An 18,897-nucleotide genomic window follows, 5' to 3' on the forward strand; every position below is an offset into this window, starting at 1 on the left:
TCCCACAGGAACCCAGAAACCTAACAAGATGTTCAACAGATTAGCAACTGTGTATCACTAGTGATCAACATAATTTTATTTAGCTACTTTATTTAACAAATGCTATGTGCCAGGCACTATTCTAAATTACAAATACTAAACTCCTTTGATTAATGGTCATAACATCTCTCTTACAGGAGAACCACTATGTCCATTTCTCCAGATGAGAAAACTGAGGAACAGGACAGTAAATAATTTGCCCATGATCACACAACTAGTAAAAGAAATCCTCTCTTAAAACTCAGCAATAGTCAACCTTCTAGAATGATGCTCTTCCTTTTCTGGGCCGTCAGACAAAAATAGTAGTCTTCAATGAAAAGTTGTTTGGAAAACAAAACTGAAAATATATAGACTGATAATAGAAATAGAATTTATTAAGAATCCTCTGTGTTGGATACTGAAGTAACTGCTAATAATATTTTTTAAGCCTGTTATTTAATCTTTATTCTAAACAATACCATTAGGAAAGCACTGTTCCTACTTAAATGGTGAAACTGAGTTTTGCATATATGATGAATAACTTTCCTGCTGTTCAATGACTAATGGAAAGAAGGATTCAAAACTGGCCCATCCAAATGCAGAACCTACCTACTGCCTTCCTACTTGGGAGCCATCTCCTTTAAGGGGAGATGACTAAGGATGATGATTCAACCTGGATGTTTTTCTTTTTCCTCCTCTTTAAAATAATAAGCCATCAACAGCTATTTATTAAATTGATTAAGACATCAGATTTAAACAGATGAATGAGGAGTTTAGTTTATTTATGAGAAGAATCTCCTGACACGAAAAGCTTCTCAAAAAAATTGATAGCCCCAGCATCTAGCAGAGTATATCCAATCATTAATTGTGATAATGATATTATACAGACTAAAGAGAGTGGAGGCAGGAGGAGAAGGGGACAACAGAGGACGCGATGGTTGGATGGCATCACCGACTCAATAGACATGTTTGAGCAAGCTCCAGGAGTGGGTGAAGGACAGGGAAGCCTGGCGTGATGCATCCATGGGGTAGCAGAGTTGGACATGACTGACAGACTGAACAACAGCAGAAGAGAGTGGAAAGAATCACTTCCTCTAAAAAATTTTAAATTGGGGGTAATGTCACCTATTTGGCAAAGCTCAAATAGGGTCATATGAAGAGATGGGCTGGAGGGTGAATCTCAAGAGGGAATCACAGAGATGATCTCCTATGAGACGTGTGGTTATTAATATAATTTACCAAGAATTTTTTTTTTCACAATCTCTGTATATGCCATCAGACAACATCAACATTTTCAAGTCATAATTTTCAACTTTGTTTACTATCATCAAAATATAAATCAGCAAAATGGAATCACAAGTGAGCTGGAACCATCAATAATTTATATCATAACCCAATCTTTCCTGCAGATTAAGTTATTTACCTTTCTTATTTTATAATTTTACAAATAACTTACCTTATTATTTCATACTTTTAGTAGCAAATAATTCTTTTGTTGTGTTGTTCAGTCCCTAAATCATGTCTGACTCTTTGTGACCCTATGGACTATAGCCCACCAGGCTCCTCTGTCCATGAGATTTTCCGGCAAGAATACTGCAATGAGTTGCCATTTCCTCCTGCAGGGGATCTTCCCAACCCAGGGATCAAACTTGCATCTGCTGCATTGGCAGGCAAACTCTTTACCACTAAGGCAACAAGGGAGCCCCATTCATGAGAAGTTAATTGAGTTTAAATTTAAGTCACCAACCTTCTGCCCTGCAACCACAAAAGTTTGTATAAGCCCTGCTCGCCAACCTGCTACCCTCCCTCACTCAAAACCCCTCTTGTTCAGGGTAAATAATTTTTGTCCTCTTACAGATCTTCAAACATGAAAAAAAAAAAAAGAAAAATGGCTGTTCCAAAGTCTTTCAATTCACTGAGATTCCTCTTTATACCTCTGAAACAGCAATGTGAACCCAAAAGGACTTAATTCTAGGCATATCCTTAGATGACAGATGCACACATTTCTGAGCATTACTATAATATGCTTGCAATGAGAAAACTAAGAATTCTCAGATGAGGTACCAGGCAAAAACCCCACACAGACGGTCAGAACATATACTGCCATCCCTTCAGTGCAGACAGGTGTTTTTATTTCATTCAACTTAATTATTAGCATCAATAAAAACAAGAAAAAAAACACATTCGTGTAAGTGGTTAAGAACTTCACATCCTATCAATTAACATTTGCTGAAAAATGAATCAAGGACCTGTTCTGTGAAACATGTGCTTAACCATTAGTTTTATACTTGACCTTTAAGCCAGGTTCCAGTTCAACTTACTAGAGTGACACATAGCATGCATAACATTCTCTTTTCTGAGAAAGGTTTTTCATTGGTTTAAGGGAAGGACTCAGGCACTATTAAGCATATAAGACTAGAATTTGCATTCTCCTTTCACATGCCAAAAACAGAAACTAACACTGCGTGAAGGTGAATGACTCATCCACAGTCACACTGTTGGTAAATCTGATTGTGAAAATAACCTACAAATATTTAGGACTACTTATTTAATTCAATTATCATTCCCCAACCTACCCCTCTTGCCTCTTTAAGTAGTTATGAGTCATTCTATAAACAATAGGCAGATTTGTGCCACTGGAGAAGTATATTAGAAATTAAATTTAAATCACTTTATAGAATGTGCTCAATGTTTCCATCTCTGCCAGAATGCTTTGAGGCTGGCAGGAAAAATGGAATGACTGACTGCCTTTTCACAGAAGAGGAAACCAGGGCAGGCAGCATTACCCCAGAGTGACTTACTTGCGACTAACTACATAAAGAGACCATATAAAGAGCTATTTAAACCTGCATGTTTCCTTCTAGATTCTAGAATCTAGAAGTTTCTCCCTTTCTCATATCTACACTGCTTTACCACTTTGTCTAGGGGAAGACAAAAAGTCAGCAGCATCTGGCCTTCTGATTGTAGTAGTTTGTGTGCACTATGTAATTCTATCTTATTCCTTCTTCTGTCTTGTCCACATCTCCCACAATCTCACTGTAGGTTCTTTGAGAGCATGGATCATATATTCAACCTCTATGGAATTTCCCAATTCCTAGCACAGAGCCAAGGTCCTCAAAGTTTTTAAAAATACCTGTTCATTCACTAACTAGATGCAAAAGTTTTGAGAGACCTATCCCTGGAGGAAGTGAGAATTAGATAAGAATTAGATGTCACAGGCAAATCAGGCTTTATTTATTACTCAATTCTGTGTTTTTCAATACTGTAGAAATTCACTACAATTTTCTCATTTTCCTATTTTCAAAAAAAATACTGCAACAATTACTTTTATGAAAATATGCAGTATTTTCAATGAAGCAGATATTATCAAACAGTATTTGTGAGAAATGTAAACTTCCTGGATAGAATTTATTGATATACAAATATATTATTTTAAATTGCAATTCCAAAAATTCTAATTGTTGAACTGTTACCTAAGAAATAACCAGAGGTGTACAAATGCATCCCAAAACTTTAACCTTTAAGCATATAAAATTAGGAGACAAAACATAAAATACTAACTACAACCCAAGTTTCTTGCTAAATTCAGTGACTTTTAGGACAGTGGGTGATTCAGATAAGCCGATTGCTTGTTCTCTAGGTAACTTTTGAATAACTGAAAACCATTTCTATAAATTTATTATTTTCATTTTAAGAACAACAATTTCTCCTCCATGCATACAAATTAAGTTTAGCTTGTGAGTGAATCACATACCTTTATGACATGATGCTTCTCCTGGAGCATAGGAATCTTAAACATTTGGCACCAGTATGTTGTACCTTTGTTTGGGATGGGAACCTGTCTTAAAAAATAAATAAATAAAAAGGAGAAGGGGACAAAAGTCATATTGTCTTGACATTCTATTAAAAACAATAATTTAAGTTAAAAAAAAACACACAAAAACTATTATACAGTTTCAATAAACCCGTCCCTAGAGTCATAAAAATCTGAAAACAAAACAAAAAAACTTACGTCCTGATTGACCAGATCAAAGTATGGTATGGCTGTAGACAACACATTGGTCTTTTCAGGATTCAATAACCGCAGACTCTTGGTACCACGATTGGATTCATGGTACTTGGGACCTGCTTCTCCCACATCTTCATGGTGGTAGGCCCAGATCACCCTTACGGTGCTCTCCTGGTGAACAGAAATGGGGAGGGTTATGTCTCATGATAGCACTTTCCTTACCACTGAATTGAGTTTAATGAATACTACTTAACGCAGGATACAGAAGCAAAGACAAGAGAATGACATTCAGAGTCTCAATATGGTCTCTCACATAATTGTGTAACTTTGATTAAGCCTTAAAAATCCAAATAGATGAGTTCCTTTTTGAAAGAAATCATCTCTCCCATGCAAGATAATATGTTCCAAAACATTGAGTTGGTCAAAAAGTTTGTTTGGGTTTAGAGTAAGATGTTAACAGAAAAACCCAGGTGAACTTTGTGGTCAACCCAATAGAATGAAGGACAAGTGACTTATTAGTAATCCTTTCATGCTGATAGCAATAGCAAATCATTGTCATATGCAAAAACTCCAAACTACTGAAAACAAACTAGTAGTTACCAGGCCAATACTCTCGTTAAGTAGCAGGAGTTTAGGATAATTAAAACCTGTTTCAAGGCTATGGAACATTTTAGAGAAAACAAATAAATATAATGAAAGTTCAAATGACTTCCCAGGTCAGGATTTTAATTTTTACAGTGGATTTTTCCTAGATTCTAGCCCAGTCATATGTATGAATTTAGAGAAAGTGGAAATGCAAGAGGAACTTCTGATTCTGGGTTGTTTATTATCGTAGAATCTAGCTGTAATCATTTAATGAACTCTGGGAATGTTCAAGGGGCTGGGGCATTCCAACTGGGGAAAGTACTGTCAGGTGAAACTGGTTGCCCAAAGGGCGGTGGGGTAATGGGGAGGGTGTGCTGGGATATAAAAAAATAGTTCAGTCCCCCCACACACAACGATGCCTTTGTCAGATCTTTATAATAAGAACATTGAAAATAAATAACAAAACAAAAGCTATTCATTTAAAAAGTTACATTATTTCTTAATAAGTCAAATGACTATAATTATTATTATAATTAAAGTAGAAGAGCAGTGTATATTACATAAAAGTGGTCCATGTCTTTGTACACATTTTTCTCCCTCTTTTACTCTTTATGCAGAATATTAATCAAAACTGCCTCAGATTTTTACGTTTCCATTTTTAAAGCTTTGAATTACAAAAAAAAAAAAGGTAATTTTGTTGGCCTATACAAAATGAAATTGGTTTAAGAAATTCATGGAAAGTTTCAAAGTACCACATGAGTTATAGATCCTCTAAATATTTAATTTGCATACACACAAAGATGTTAATTTCTGCATGATGCCTGACAATAACAAATCTTGTATAACATGTTGACAGGCAATTTTCATCAGTCTACTATTCATCTTGACTTCAGAAATTTACAAAAGTGAATCAGTAACAATTCAGACGAATTATAGCCTAGTATTCAGTATCATAATTCTCTCTTATGTAATATGATTTCTTCCAACCTTTACCAATTGCTTATTTTCAAACTGTATAAAGAAGCTACAATCTTTTATAGATGAAATCACACATACTTTAAGCAGCTCTTCAAAATTTTAGATTCACACAAAAACTGTCTTTATTGAAGTTTATAGTCATAGGTGGTTTTCCCCTCCTGTGGCTTCTAAGAAGAATTCAAAAATATTCCCAAAAGACTATGTGACTTTGTTGCTAAGGGTTATTTTTAAATATTTTTCTTTTTTATTCTGCAAAGTATTTCCTGATTGTAAATGTACAATCTGTTCATGCATGCATTTACTGATAGACTTCTTACCGTTATACTCTTGTCATTTACGTCACAGGTATGCAGTTCTCTGGCAAATTCAATTACTGTGTGTGTACTATTTTCCATGGCATATTCTAGGTGGTAATCTTGCTGAGCATCTTTTCTCAGTTCTCTGTTTGCATTTGTAAAATAATCCTGTGGAAAATATGAAAAAGGAAAATCCAGCTGTTCTAAATTCAGAGTGAAAAGAATTTAGATTAAGAGTATATACATGTAACATTGAAAAATAATTCTGGTTTGCTTATTACAAAATCCTGTATTTACAGTCATTTTTTTTAAGTCCTGGGAATTTCCAAGGGGCTGGAGTGTTCTCCCTAGGGACAGTTCCCTAGGAAACTAATCCATATTTGAACTTCTGGCCCTTCAGGAAAAGGCAGTGTGGATTTATAATAGAGAGTATTGAAAGAGATGGAATGAGTAATCACCGAGTACTTTTTCCTCCTTCCACAGATGAAAAGAACTTCAACACAGGGAAATGACTTGCTCCAAAGTGAAATGACTAACTAGTTCACGGCAAAACCAGGACCAGGCCCGGTGTCAGCACTTTTTCCACTATTACACCTTATGGTGCTTACCTTCTGCACTTCTAAAAGCAAGGAGATCATGTTAAGGTTATCGGGGTTTTTTTTCAGTATGAGCTTTAATGGCATACATTTATTAAAATGAAATGCAGTGAGAAAATATGGAAAGAAATGACTCAGTTGAATTACAAGACACTGAAAAACTAGGGATGTTTTGTTTTGGTGGTTCAGCTATAATTCTCACACTAAACTAGTTCAGTGGTGTAAGATCGCTTCTTAGAAGCACACAGATGCAATGGAAAGGGCATAAGCTTTGAATCAAATAACTAGGATCTGACCCCCCAGTTCTACTACAAAAATGTCGACGAATTATTGAAATCAAACTCTGAACTTTTGTTTTAACATTAATAAAATCGAGATAGGGACTTCCTTGATGGTCCAGTGGTTAAGACTTCACCTTCCGGGGCAAGGGGTATGGGCTCGACCCTGGAGGAGGAGCTGAGACCCCGCCTGCCTCATGACCAAATAAAGACAAAACATAAGACAGAAGCAATATTGTAACAAATTCAACAAAGACTTTAAAACTGGTCCACATCTAATAAAATATTTAAAAAAGGGAATAAAATAAAACTGAGATAATACATACTTATTGTATGAATTTTGAAAGATAAATACATGAAATAGTATATAAGGGAAAAAACTGCCAACCATAGTTAGAGCTCACTCAATGCCAATCTTCTTCCCTCTTTTTCAATTAGAGTAGTTTTTTCCCCAAAATATTCTCTGTGCTTTTAACAATTAGCTTTCTATGTTGAGAGTTATAAAAATGATGTTGTTCATTTTTATTACTTATAGAAGACATAATATTTGCCATAATTATACTGGTTTTTCAGCATATAATGGTATGTATTTCTGATAAGTCACAAAGGATTGATTTAGAATACACATGCTGAAATAAAATTATAATCAGTTTTACTAACACTAAAATTACATTTGAAGAAATGATTGCATGCTTGACAGAGAAAATACAGTTGTACAAGAGAAAAACTTTAAGTTGTCTATAATTGTCATGCTCTAGGACACGGATAATAGTATTATAACTATGATGTTAAATGACCTAACATCAATTATCATGGTTATGTAAGAGAATGTCCTTGTTCTTGGTAATTATACACTTAAACGTTTAAGAGTGGGAAAAAAAAAAAAAAGAAACGGTCATTCTCAAATGGATGGCATTTGGTGTTTTTATTCCTAGCACTTATCTAAGGTAGCTATCTAGTGTACATACATTCTAGTGTACGACATTCAGGGTACCATATCTTGACATTGTTCAAATCTCACATTATTGGTGATGCAGAGAACCTAACTAACTTCACTCTGGTAACAATTACAGCACATTGAGTACATTCTATGCACCAGTTTAAGCATATTTTAGCTCATTTAATCTTCATATCAAGGCTATGAGACAAAATGATTTTCCTATTTCACTGAAGCATAAAGAAGTTAGTATCTAGGCCAGATTCATACAGCCGGTAAGTGGTAAAGCTGGTATTGAAACTTAGGCAGTCTGATCTGAGCCTCCTTCTTCACTGTTCTACACCATAGTAGCCACTGCTGGAAAAGAATGGGTTAGTTTACATCCTTCTGTCTACAGAACTATATGCATCAAGTATTTTTTCATACAAAATGTTACTTAAAAAAAAATGTTATTTTTTCTACTGCTAAAGTCAGGGTCTGTCCAAAAATGTATTCTGAGAACCAGTTGTAATTGTGAAAGCAATTCAAATGAAATATTCCAATGATAACCGTGCTTTTCCCACTTTTGATCACATAGATTTTCAGTATATAAATGAAATAACAATGCCTGTAGACGAAGGATTTAGATAAACTAACTCTGTCTTTACACCAAGCTCACATTACATTACATGATTCAAGCAATCACGGTTTTTGCAAACAAACAGAATACAATACAAAATGCAATCAGTTCAAAGAGTAGAATAATTATCCGAGTTTTGCAAATATGTTTCCAAAGCCTTAGTCCCACAAAATATCCAGCTGGCTTGCCAATTTTCCATTTGTTTTATTTCCACTCACCAAAACCAATTGTTTTCAGTTATTCCACCTTTTTCTGGCTTTTCAGATAACTTAACTATGAGAAAGAGCTGTGAAAAGAAGAGAAGCGAAAAGCGAAGGAGAACTAACTATGAGGAAAGGGGAGAAAGTTCACTCAGGTCTCACTGAAAGTCCCTCGAGCTCATCTGCACTGTGGGAAACACTGAGGGTTCAATATTCAGAAAAGACGGCAGTCAACTATGTCAAAGTTCTGCACTTCCGGAAAAGTGCGCTTGTCCAAAAGAAGTTGGTGTCTTCAACCTCACAAGGGGAAACATAAATGGGTTTGAATAAAACTAAGGTTGTAAACGTTCAGTTCATTCAGTTCAGTCAGTTCAGTCATTCAGTCGTGTCCGACTCTGCAACCCCATGGACTGCAGCACGCCAGGCCTCCCTGTCCATTACCAACTCTGGGAGCCTCCTCAAATTCATGTCCATCGCGTCGGTGATGCCATCGAACCATCTCATCCTCTGGTGTCCCCTTCTCATTCTGCCTTCAATCTTTCCCAGGATCAGGGTCTTTTCTAATGAGTCGGTTCTTCACATCAGGTGGCCAAAGTACTGGAGTTTCAGCTTCAGCATCAGTCCTTCCAGTGAATATTCAGGACTGATTTCCTTTAGGACTGATTGGTTGGATTTCCTTGCAGTCCAAGGGACTCTCAAGAGCCTTCTCCAACACCACAGCTCAAAAGCATCTATTCTTTGGTGCTCAGCTTTCTTTATACAAGGTTGAAATGTGAAATATCCTAATCACCACTGTAATTCCATTACAATTTTTTCCCCCATTTTTCAACTTTTTGGGTCTGTTTGGAGACATATCTTCAGATTTGATCATAGTACACCTTAACTACCCAAATAGTGTTATCAGGACATATTTACTTAACTGGGTCCTTACTAATGCTTGAAAACCCACAAGCTAATCTCTTACTATTCCTGGGAAATTTCCTAGAACAAATATTCTAAACTCTCTCCATATAAGATGCAACATTTTCCCACCCTTGGCTTTTGATCAGACTTTTCCCTTCACTAAGAGAATTTCAATTATCATATACATGTGAGCTCACATCTTGCCTTCTGTCTATTCTAAATATTATATCACTTAATGGCATCATAAAAATCAATCCCAAAGCAGGAAAACAGAAATAAAAAACAAAGAGGAGATGGGACAAACAGAAAGCAAAAAGTAACTGAAATGAAAGAGAAATATTACAATAGATCCTACAGACACTAAAAGGTTAATAATTTTATATACACCTTGATGGAAAAAGCTTCAATAATTTAGGTAAGAAACAGACAAATTCAATAAAAGATACTCTTAATGACCAGAAACGATAAAACTCTTAGAGGAAAACAGAGGCAGAACACACTAGGACATAAATCACAGCAAGATCCTCTGTGATCCACCTCCTAGAGTAATGGAAATAAAAACAAAAATAAACAAGTGGGAACTCATTAAACTTAAACGCTTTTGCACAGCAAAGGAAACTACACAAGGTGAAAAGACAACCCTCAGAATGGGAGGAAATAATAGCAAATGCAACATCTGACAAAGGATTGATTCCCAAAACATACAAACAGCTCCTGCAACTCAATACCAGGGAAACAAACAACACAATCACAAAGGGGGCAGAAGACCTAAACAGATATTTCACCAAAGACGATGGCTAATCAACATGAAAAGATGCTCAGTGTTGCTCATTACTGGAGCAACACAAATGAAAACTACAATGAGGTATCACCTCACACAGTCAGAATGGCCATCATCAAAACTCTACAAACAATAAATGCTGAAGACGGTGGAGAAAAGGGAATTCTCTTGCCCTATTGGTGGGAATGTAAATTGATATAACCACTACGGAGGACAATATGGAGATTCTTTAAAAAACCAGGAGAAGACTACCATATGGTCCAAGAACCCTACTACCCAGTATACCCTGAGAAAACAATAACTGAAAGAGACGCGTGTGCCCCAGTGTTCACTGCAGGACTATTTACAATACCCAGGACATGGAAGCAACCTAGATGTCCACTGAGAGATGAATGGATAAAGAAGCTGTGGTACGTACAGAGAATGCAACATTACTCAGCCATAAAAGGAGACACATTTGAGTCAGTTCTAATGAGGTGGATGAACCTAGAGCTTATTATACAGTGAAGTAAATCAGAAAGAGAAAAACAAATATTATATACTAACGCACACACATGGAATCTAGACAGATGGTACTGATGAACCTATCTGTAGGGCAGCAATGAAGACACAGAGAACAGACTTGCGGGGAAGAGCAGGGGGGGACGATGAGGAGAGCAGCATGGAAACATATGCACTGCCTTATGTAAAACCAACAGCCAGTGGACATTCGCTGTGACTTAGGGAGCTCAGACCAAGCCCCTGTTACAACCTAGAGGGGTGGGACGGGGTGGGACGTGGGAGGGAGGTTCAGGAGGGAGGGGACATAGGCATACCTGTGGCTGACTCATGTCGATGTATGGCAGAAACCAACGCAATATTACAAAGCAATCATCCTTCAACTAAAAATAAATATACTAAAATGTTTAAAAAAAAAACAACAACAAACAACGATACTCAATGGCCTATAGTCTAACCTAGGGGTAAAAACTTTATTCCAAGGAAAATTCTAAGCCAAAATGTATTTTACTGGGAATGTCTCCAAATATTTTAGGAAGAGGTAATATCGATCTTTCAAAAACTCTTCCAGAAGAGAAAAGAGGAGGGAATACTTCCTAACTCACTTTTTGATGCTAGCCTTACCCTGATGCCAAAATCAAAGACATTATATCAAAAAAAAAAGATCATGATCTCTCACAGGCCCAGGTGCAAGTTTTCTTAAAAATATATAACAGCAAGTAGAACACAGTGATGTTTTTTTAAAAAAGGATACTGTATTATGGCCATTCAGAGTTGGTTCAATATTAGAAAATTATCAATGCAACTCATTATATCAAAGTCTAAAAAAAGAAAAAACCATGCAATGATCCATTTCAAACATTATTCCATGGTAAAATCTCTCAGTAAACTAGCAACAGAAGGTACTTCCTTAACCTTATAAGGAAAAGTGAAAGTTACTCAGTCGTGTCCAATCCTTTTTGACCCCATGGACTTCTCCAGGCCAGATTCTAGAGTGGGTAGCCTTTCCCTTCTTCAGGGGATCTTCCCAACCCAGGGATTGAACCCAGGTCTCCCACATTGCAGGCAGATTCTTTCCCAGCTGAGCCACCAGGGAAGCCCAAGAATACTGATGTGGGTAGCCTATCCCTTCTCCAGATCTTCCTGATGCAGGAATCGAACTGGGGTCTCCTGCATTGCAGGCAGATTATTTACCAGCTGAGCTACAAGGGAGGAGTCTATAAAACCTCAGGGCGTCACAGGTGGCGCTAGTGGTAAAGAACCCGCCTACCAGCAGGAGACCTAAGACAGGTGGGTTTGATCCCTGGGTCAGAAAGATCCCCTGGAGGAAAGCAGGGCAACCCACTTCAGTACTCCTACCTGGAGAATCTCATGGACAGTGGACCCCGAGGGCTACAGGTCACAAGGTCGCAAAGAGTCAGACAAGACTGAAGTGACTTAACATGCCTGCATACAAACTTAATGATGAAAGATTGAATTCTTCCGCACTAAGTATGGGAACAAGAAAGCCCTGGGATGAGTCAAGGATGTCCACCTCCTCACTTTCAGAAGGGCCCATCGTTGGTTGTCCACCTCTGACAGTTTGTCTCTATTATTCCCATTCCCTAACTAAGTCATCAAAGTTCCGTCCTTGACATTACACTACTCTGTTTTCATATTTCAGCCTTTGGGAATCTCATCTACTCCACGAGTTTCCAATCATCACCCTTATTTAGCAGCACATATCCAAAAGTCCATTGGATACCATTACTTGGAATTCTTTACTTTCATTTCAAATGTAAGATGAAAACTGTATTCATCTTTTATCTATAAGGATTTTTATTTACTTATACTATCATTCTCCCAGCCAGCCAAATTAGAAAATCAGTATTACTAACTTCTTCCTTTATTACTCACAACTCCACAGATAATCCGCGGTCCTATCAATTCCTCATTTTCAAAAATAACCCACCTTTACGTCTGCTCCATTCAACTTATAAGTTCAGATTCTATCACTCCATACTGTTGTCAAGGTCTTCCTTGAAAATCACGCTCAATGTGCCATTACATTTTATTCAACAGTATAGAGTACTAAGTTCTATAATTTGGATTCATATTTCTCTAAAGTTTAGCCTGGTTTTCCAGGGTGTTTATCATTAATTTCACCACATAATCTCTATTATCTATTTATTATTCCCTTCAAATCTTGGTGGCTCAGTGGTGAAGAATCTGCCTGCCAATGCAGGAGTCTTGGATTGGATCCCATGGTCAGGGAGATCGCCTGGAGTAGGAAATGGAATCCCATTCTAGCATCCTCCTGGAAAATCCCATGGATAGAGGAACCCGGCAAGCTACAGTCCACAGGGTCACAAAGACTTGGACGAGACTGAGTGACTGAGCACACCCACACCCACTTTTCTGCCTTTGCCCAGCCTTTTGCTTTTGTTCATCTCCTTCTTGTCTCCCCTACTGTCTTCACCCCACTATGTATCCACCACTACTTCCACCCACTGAAGCAACTCCATTGAAAAGCTTCCTTTCTCCAAGACTCATGACTCTATCTCTTCTACAAAGTTTTCTCTGATCATTCCAACTGGAAGTGATCATTCCCTCTCCAAATCCTTATTCCTCTTTTTCCATCCCTGTGTAGCATGCAATATACTCTAAGCACAGCATCTCTTCTCAACCACTGTGCTTGCTGTTGTTCAGTTACTCACTCATGTCTGACTCTTTGCAAGCCCATGGACTGCAGGACGCCAGACTTCCCTGTCCTTCACCAACTCCTGGAGCTTGCTAAAACTCATGTCCATTGAGTCGGTGATGCCATCCAACCATCTCATCCTCTGTTGTCCCCTTCTCCTCCTGTCTTCAATCTTTCCCAGCATCAGGGTCTTTTCTAATGAGTAGGCTCTTCACATTAGGTGGCCAAAGTGTTGGAGCTTCGGTTTCAGCATTGGTCCTTCCAATGAATATTCAGGACTGATCTCCTTTAGGATGGACTGGTTGGATCTCCTTGCAGTCCAAGGGACTCTCGAGTCTTCTCCAACACCACAGTTCAAAAGCATCAATTCTTCGGCACTCAGTCTTCTTTATGGCTCAACTCTCACATCCATACATGACTATTGGAAAAACCATAGCTTTGCCTATAAGGACCTTTATTGGCAAAGTAATGTCTCTGCTTAATATGGTGTCTAGGTTTGTCATAGCTTTTCTTTCAAGGAGCAGGTGTCTTTTAATTTCATGGCCACAGTCACCATCTGCAGTGATTTTGGAGGCCAAGAAAATAAAGTCTGTCACTGTTTCCATTGTTTTCCCATCTATTTGCCATGAAGTGATGGGACCAGATGCCATGATCTTCATTTTTTGAATGTTGAATTTAAACCAGTTTTTCACTCTCCTCTTTCACTCTCACTGAGGCTCTTTAGTTCCTCTTTACTTTCTGTCATAAGGGTGGTGTCATCTGCATATATGAGGTTATTGATATTTCTCCTGTCAATCTTGATTCCAGCTTCTGCTTCATCCAACCTGCCATTTCACATGTTGTACTCTGCATGTAAGTTAAATGAGCAGGGTGACAATATACAGCCTTGACATACTCCTTTCCCAATTTTGAACCAGCCCATAGATCTAGGTCCAGTTCTAACTGTTGCTTCTTGGCCTGCATTCAGGTTTCTCAGGAGGCAGGTAAGGTGGTCTGGTATTCCCATCTCTTGAAGAATTTTCCAGTTGTTGTGATCCACACAGCCAAAGGCTTTATCTTAGTCAATGACCCACTAGACATTTTTCTGGAATTCTCTTGCTCTTTCTATGATACAGTGGATGTTGGCAATTTGATCTCTGGTTCCTCTGTCTTTTCGAAATCCAGCTTGAACATCTGGAAGTTCTGGGTTCACATACTATTGAAACTTAGCTTGAAGGATTTTGAGCATTACTTTGCTAGCATGTGAAATGAGTGCAGTTGTGCAGCAGTTTGAACACTCTTCGACATTGCCTTTCTTTGGGATTGGAATGAAAACTGACCTTTTTTAAACCTGCGGTCACTGTTGAGTTTTCCAAATTTGCTGGCATATTGAGTACAGCACTTTGATGGTATCATCTTTTATGATTTGAAATAGCTCAGCTGGAATTTCATCACTTCCACTAGATTTTTTTGTAGTGATGCTTCCTAAGGCTCACTTGATTTCACATTCCAGGATGTCTGGCTCTAGGTAGGTGATCACACCATCGTGGTTATCTGTGCCATTATAATCTCTTTTGTATAATTCTTCTGTGTATTCTTGCCACCTCTTCTTGATATCTTCTGCTTCTGTTAGGTCTATACAATTTCTGTCCTTTATTGTGCCCATCTTTGCATGAAATATTCCCTTGGTATTTCTAACCAGTGGTAATTGCCTAGAAATAGACACCTAATCTTGCTAATCCAGTTATAAATTTACACCTTTAAAAAAGTTGTTTATATTGTGAATGAAACAAAAGAAGGGGAGCAATAGATTATTTTCCCACTTGTTCTTAATTATATTTACATATGTTTAAGACCTGATGTGGAATGCATTTAAGCATATACTAGAATGAGTTTGGGTCTGCATGACCTGTGATGCAGACACATCTGGGAAGGCTGTTACGACCTTCTAGTCCTTAAACAGACATGAATCTTATGAAACTGACATCGACATTTAGAAAAAGAGTTTATGCACACAACGGTTCACTGAGATCCTTACACTAGGGGGTATTCCCTACCTATTTTAAAGAAAGAAAAAAAAAAAACAGATTTGAGAAAGAGAACTCCTATTTTAGCATATTTTCTAATGTTAATTTATGTCCTCAGAGCCTAATGGAGTGACTTGCATATTGGGGAGTCATTAAACACATTATGCGCAATTTTGAAAGTAACATCCTGCCTTTCCTTTTGATAAATCTAAATGAGGGGGTAATTTTGAAACTAAAAGAACCTATGAGCCTCCAATATTCATATCTTTGTGGTATAGGAATAATCTGATTTAGTAGGAGCAAAATATTCCCCAGTAGTGGCTACCTTCTTCCTTCAGCCTATACAAAGAAAATATATGAACTATAATTAAACACAGGCTCAATGATGTCAATATTATACAATAAAAGAATGGCATACTGGCAAACTTTAAAAGCACAATTAAGTGGGTCAAGAGGAGACAAAAGGGCAAAAAAAAATCAGGGTCTCAAATTTCTTATCCTTTAATTATTCTAGCAGGGACAAAGGAGAGAAGAGAGAGAGGAAAAAAGGAAGAAGGAAGGAGGAAAAGAAAGCGAGTCAATAAGAGAACAATCTTGAGAATGGATCCTTCGAATTGGCTAAACCGAAAAAAAAAAAAAAAAGTGTATTTAGTGAGTTCAAGGGTTTCCTGACAGTTTAACAAAGGGATACATGTTTTCAAGTGGGTAATTAAATGGAATACTTACTTTGTTACTATCATCTTCTAGGGGAAAAAATGGAGAATGACATTACAACATCGAATAACATTCAAATAAGAATTTGAATACTGATAACATGACCTAGAGATTTATCTTCACAAAACCAGATAGTATAGTACTTACGGGATATTTAAGGAAATTTTCCAGATCATTTGTACTATTTGATTTTCACTTTTAGGATTAGAAACAAATGGCTCTCCTCCCTCTCACTCCTCATCCAATTTAGCAAATGGGGCCAGATGTAGCTTCACTGTACATCCATGGTGAAGGCCATTCCTTAGCCATCTTGCTATAGTGCTCGATATTCCAGGGCTTTTAATGTAAAAGCAGGAATATTGATCACAGTGCACTCTCATTGTCGCGGTCTGATTATAAAAATCACAGCCATTGTAAAAGTCTCATTGTATGATATATGTATCAAATATACTTATAAATTATAAATATAACATAAAATACTGATAGATAAAAGTAGGCTCTGATTAATCATTAAAAATTGACTTTATGAGGGCAGGAGGGTTGAGGACGATTCAGAGAATCATGATTCTATAGAGATTTTGTAAGCATTTAAGAATAAAAATATGTAGATATTTTAATTATGTAATATATAAAAACTGTTATGCAAAAGTCATTCTTTCTACTTATTCATTTCTAATGTTCTGTAAACTGAAATGTAAAAATAATATTTTCCTAGATAAATGATTTTATGTGGATTTCAATCATATTTGAACTTAAATATCTGCATAAAGATAAGTTTCAGTATGAATTATCATTGAGGCTTTATTTTTTGTTTTTATCTAAGATTATTATATGAATCATATATTAACCTTGTTTATATTTTTTAAACATAAAATATTAGCTTTACCCTTGAAAATCTGCTTTGATAATTAGATGTTGGCAATAAAATAAATCTGCAGTTGTGTCATAAAGATCTTACTCCTGAAACATATTCTCATGGGATATTTTTCCTTATGCACAGGTTATGCTCTGAAATAAATGAAGCATATTACTGAGATTTCAAAATGCTGTGTGGTAATAGTAAAGCTAAGCCAACAACAACAAAAGTTGGCATTATCATTTCACATGACAGCCAGAGTAATGACTGCCACCTTCAAACTAAGATAACATACCCAAAATGCTAGCCTTGATAACCCACAGGATGGCTACAAACTCTTATTAAAAAACAAGATTACGCAGATGTGAAATTGGTCCTCACTCATTGTCAGTCTTTTCTCTCTTGAATAAAATCTCTTTAACAGCAAAGCGCTTTGACTGGGGCTGTGTTAAACAGGATGAAGTGAAAACTCTCACGGGTGTCATAAAAGATATGAATAAACCCCAGTTCAGCCTGGGGGGACTGAACGTAAGCACAGCTGCACGGGGAAACTTGAGAAAAATGTGACCATCTGTCATCATTTTCTTCAACAGGTGCTTGTAGTTTTTCTTCTTTTTCTAAATCACAAAAGCCTTATTACTTCAAACATTTCTGTTTGTAATATCCATTTCTGTAGTAAGTGTTATGGTGCTTTATTAATACTGATAGTATAATGATAGATATTTTGTGTTCAAGGGAATCTTTGATCCTAAAAAACCATAAAACCCTATAAACAAACCATATAAATATAATCTTCAGATTTCAATATAAGCTGATTTTAATAAGTTATTTCTTTGCTAATCTTGGAAATTTGAGAGGAATGTCAAAACAGAAGGAGACTGCCTTCTAGGAACCACTTCAGATAAAACTGAAACTCTCTAGTTCTAAGAAGTGATCTGTTAAGTAGCTGCCAGAATACCAAAACAGGAGCCCTGTAAGCTTGAGTTCCAGGGACGGGCCACCTGAGCAATTTGGTTGTTCTTTAAGAGCTACCTTCTGAAAATACACATCCTGATTTTTCTCCCACAGCCAATCATCTCATTTTAGCTTTCATGGAAAGAAATTTAATACTTTGCTATCATTATAGAATTATCAGATAAAGTGTAAAATTAAAACTTTGACTCAATCTCTAAGAACAGACTTCAACAACAAAAAGAATTTCAGATTTTACCATTGACATATTTTTACTTTCACCCTATTTCATCATCTTAACTTTAAAAAAAATTTTTTTAGATGGTTTCTCTTAACTCTCTATGACCAGTTTGTGAATTCGCACAGTTGTGTCAGACTCTTTGCGGCCCCCTGGACTATAGCTGACCACGTTCCTCCGTCCATGGGATTTTCTAGACAAGAATACTGGAGTGGGTTGCCATTTCCTTCTCCAGTGACCACTTTATGCCGGGAATAAATTTTGAAGAGAAGCCTCCTTCTTTTCTGTCTTCCCTCCTTCCTCCTTCCCTCCCTTCCTTCTTCTCCTTTTTTCCAACACATATTTTATTGCATAGTTGATATTCTTCAGTCCCTGTGGTAGGGATGAGAGCACACGACTGTACAGTATAGACTATAAGACAAAGGCCCTATCATCATCAAACTGATAGTGTAGTTGCAGAATGAACAATTTTTGAACTTAAATAATAAATAACTAAAAATATTTTGACAATAAGCGCTTATAGGAAAATAAAACAGAGATTCTAGAGATGGATTGGAAAGCCTGGAGTTGAGCCATCAGAAAAGTCACCACTGAGACAATGAGACTTATTTTGAGAAATAAACTACATTTAGAAGCCAGTCAATGAAAAGTCTGGAGGAAGTAGGTCCGGGAAGAGATAGCAGTTGTTGAAAAGGATCTAGAAGGGGAAGAGGCAGGGGCAAGGTTTGCCCAGTTTGGTGAAGCAAATAAACGC

The 18,897-nt window shown here is 37.0% G+C and overlaps 1 protein-coding gene across 1 annotated transcript in view; it reads right to left on the reverse strand.

Moving 5' to 3' along the window:
* The window catches only part of MOXD1 (monooxygenase DBH like 1), an 88,878-nt gene that overhangs the window by 56,752 nt on the left and 13,229 nt on the right, over positions 1 to 18,897 (reverse strand). Inside the window, exons 2-4 of the mRNA XM_061130561.1 lie at positions 5,908 to 6,054; positions 4,031 to 4,198; positions 3,773 to 3,856 (exon numbers count right to left, since the gene is read on the reverse strand). Of these exons, the coding sequence (XP_060986544.1) occupies positions 3,773 to 3,856; positions 4,031 to 4,198; positions 5,908 to 6,054 (399 nt within the window). The remainder of the gene's footprint in view (positions 1 to 3,772; positions 3,857 to 4,030; positions 4,199 to 5,907; positions 6,055 to 18,897) is intronic.

This window comes from Dama dama, chromosome 26 (genome assembly GCF_033118175.1).
Source record: "Dama dama isolate Ldn47 chromosome 26, ASM3311817v1, whole genome shotgun sequence".
Lineage (NCBI taxonomy): Eukaryota > Metazoa > Chordata > Mammalia > Artiodactyla > Cervidae > Dama > Dama dama.